Source organism: Erythrolamprus reginae, chromosome 2, assembly GCF_031021105.1.
Source record: "Erythrolamprus reginae isolate rEryReg1 chromosome 2, rEryReg1.hap1, whole genome shotgun sequence".
Classification (NCBI taxonomy): domain Eukaryota; kingdom Metazoa; phylum Chordata; class Lepidosauria; order Squamata; family Dipsadidae; genus Erythrolamprus; species Erythrolamprus reginae.
In genome coordinates, this window is record NC_091951.1 from 187,024,197 (window position 1) to 187,025,822 (window position 1,626).

Here is a 1,626-nt window from a genome sequence, read left to right on the forward strand (position 1 = left end):
TCGATATGAGGGTGTCTGATTTCCCCCCCTCTCCGAAGGGCTGCCGCTGCCTTCACCTCTCCCCCCCCCAGTCACCTCGCCGCGAACCCCTCGATTTTCCCCCCTTGTCAGTGTCTCTCCTAGCCTGCCTCGGCGGGTCGGATTGATGAATCCAGCTCGCGTGTGAGAACCTCACCACCGGGAGTTTGAGGAATTTGCCTGTGGTGTTAAAGGGGAAGGGAACCGAGGGAGAGCGCCTGGGAGAGAGAGCTCTACCTATCGACGGATATAAGAGAAGTCAAGAGCGTTAGCCATAAGCAGCCATACCCACTCAGGCACTATGAAACGTCTTTGAGAGAGAGAGGGAGAGAGAGAGAGAGAGAGAGAGAAAGGGGGAGCGAGCGAGCGAGAGAGCGCGCATTAAAAAAAAAAACAAAAAAACACCAGCAAGCCACTAACCAGGACTTTGCGGAGTCCAGGGAGAGGGGAGGACGAGAGTCCTTAGCACTGATCTCACAGAATTAAAAGACTTTTTTATTTTTTATTTTTGGCTGTAGAAAGGGTTGACTCCCTCCTTTCCTTTTCATGCGAGAGCTACCATGAGCTCCTACTTTGTAAACCCTCTTTTCTCCAAGTACAAAGGCGGCGAGTCCCTGGAACCAACTTACTACGACTGCCGGTTCCCCCAAAGTGTCAGCAGAAGCCATGCGCTGGTCTACGGTCCGGGCACCACGGCGCCCAGCTTCCAACACCCTTCGCACCACGTCCAGGAGTTCTTCCACCACGGAACCTCCAGCATCTCCAACTCGGGATACCAGCAGAACCCCCTGCGCCCTGGCGTGCCACGGAGAGGCGTCTAAATTCTATAGCTACGAAGCCTTGCCGAGACAGTCGCTTTATGGTGCCCAGCAAGAGACGGCCGTTGTTCAATATCCTGACTGTAAATCCTCCTCCAACAGTAACTCTAGCGAGGGACAAGGGCACTTAAATCAAAATTCTTCTCCCAGCCTCATGTTCCCGTGGATGAGACCGCACGGTTAGGACCTTTTTATTTATTTCCTTCCTTCCTTCTTTCCCTCCCTCCCTCTTTCCCTTCTTAACGTGGTTTTGTTCTGTTTTCCTTCCCTGTTTAAGGCAGAGAAAGCAAGAAAGGATGGATGGATGGAAGGAGGGAGGGAGGGAGGTGTATAATCTGTATTTTGAAGCAGCGAGGAAAGGCATCTAGAGAAACAGGAGGGTCGGTTATAATCTCTCTCTCTCTGTGTGTTGTTGTTTTTTCCCCCCTTCCTGTTTGGGCAATGGCGGGGACCGGGTTTGGGAGACGGGAGTGATGGTGGAGAGAAAGCTGTTGTTTTCTCCTTTTGAAAAGTCGGAGGGCTCCAATTGTCTTCGCAAAGTCAGGAGGGCGATTTCTGGGTTTAAACTTTCTTTTTATGGCTTGCCGGGAGGAGAGCAGTAAGGAACAGCTCCCACGAGGTTATTAGCATGTTCATAATACGCTGCGCCCCCCCCTCTAAAATGTCATATAGCTTTGCTTAACCGCTTGACGCCTTGGGCTAAAAGATGAGCTTTAAAAAAACAGAGAGAGAGAGAGTGAGTGAAAGAAATATTGCTAGAGAAGAGGTGGTTGTTTTGAGCGGGGATTGC

At 51.2% G+C, this 1,626-nt stretch overlaps 1 protein-coding gene across 1 annotated transcript in view; it reads left to right on the plus strand.

Annotated features, from left to right (window-relative positions):
* The window catches only part of HOXC8 (homeobox C8), a 4,169-nt gene that overhangs the window by 184 nt on the left and 2,359 nt on the right, over positions 1–1,626 (plus strand). The window contains 2 exon segments of the mRNA XM_070736052.1: positions 1–803; positions 805–1,015. The exon segment at positions 1–803 is cut by the window's left edge and continues 184 nt beyond it. Coding sequence (XP_070592153.1) covers positions 579–803; positions 805–1,015 — 436 coding nt within the window. The 5' untranslated portion in view covers positions 1–578.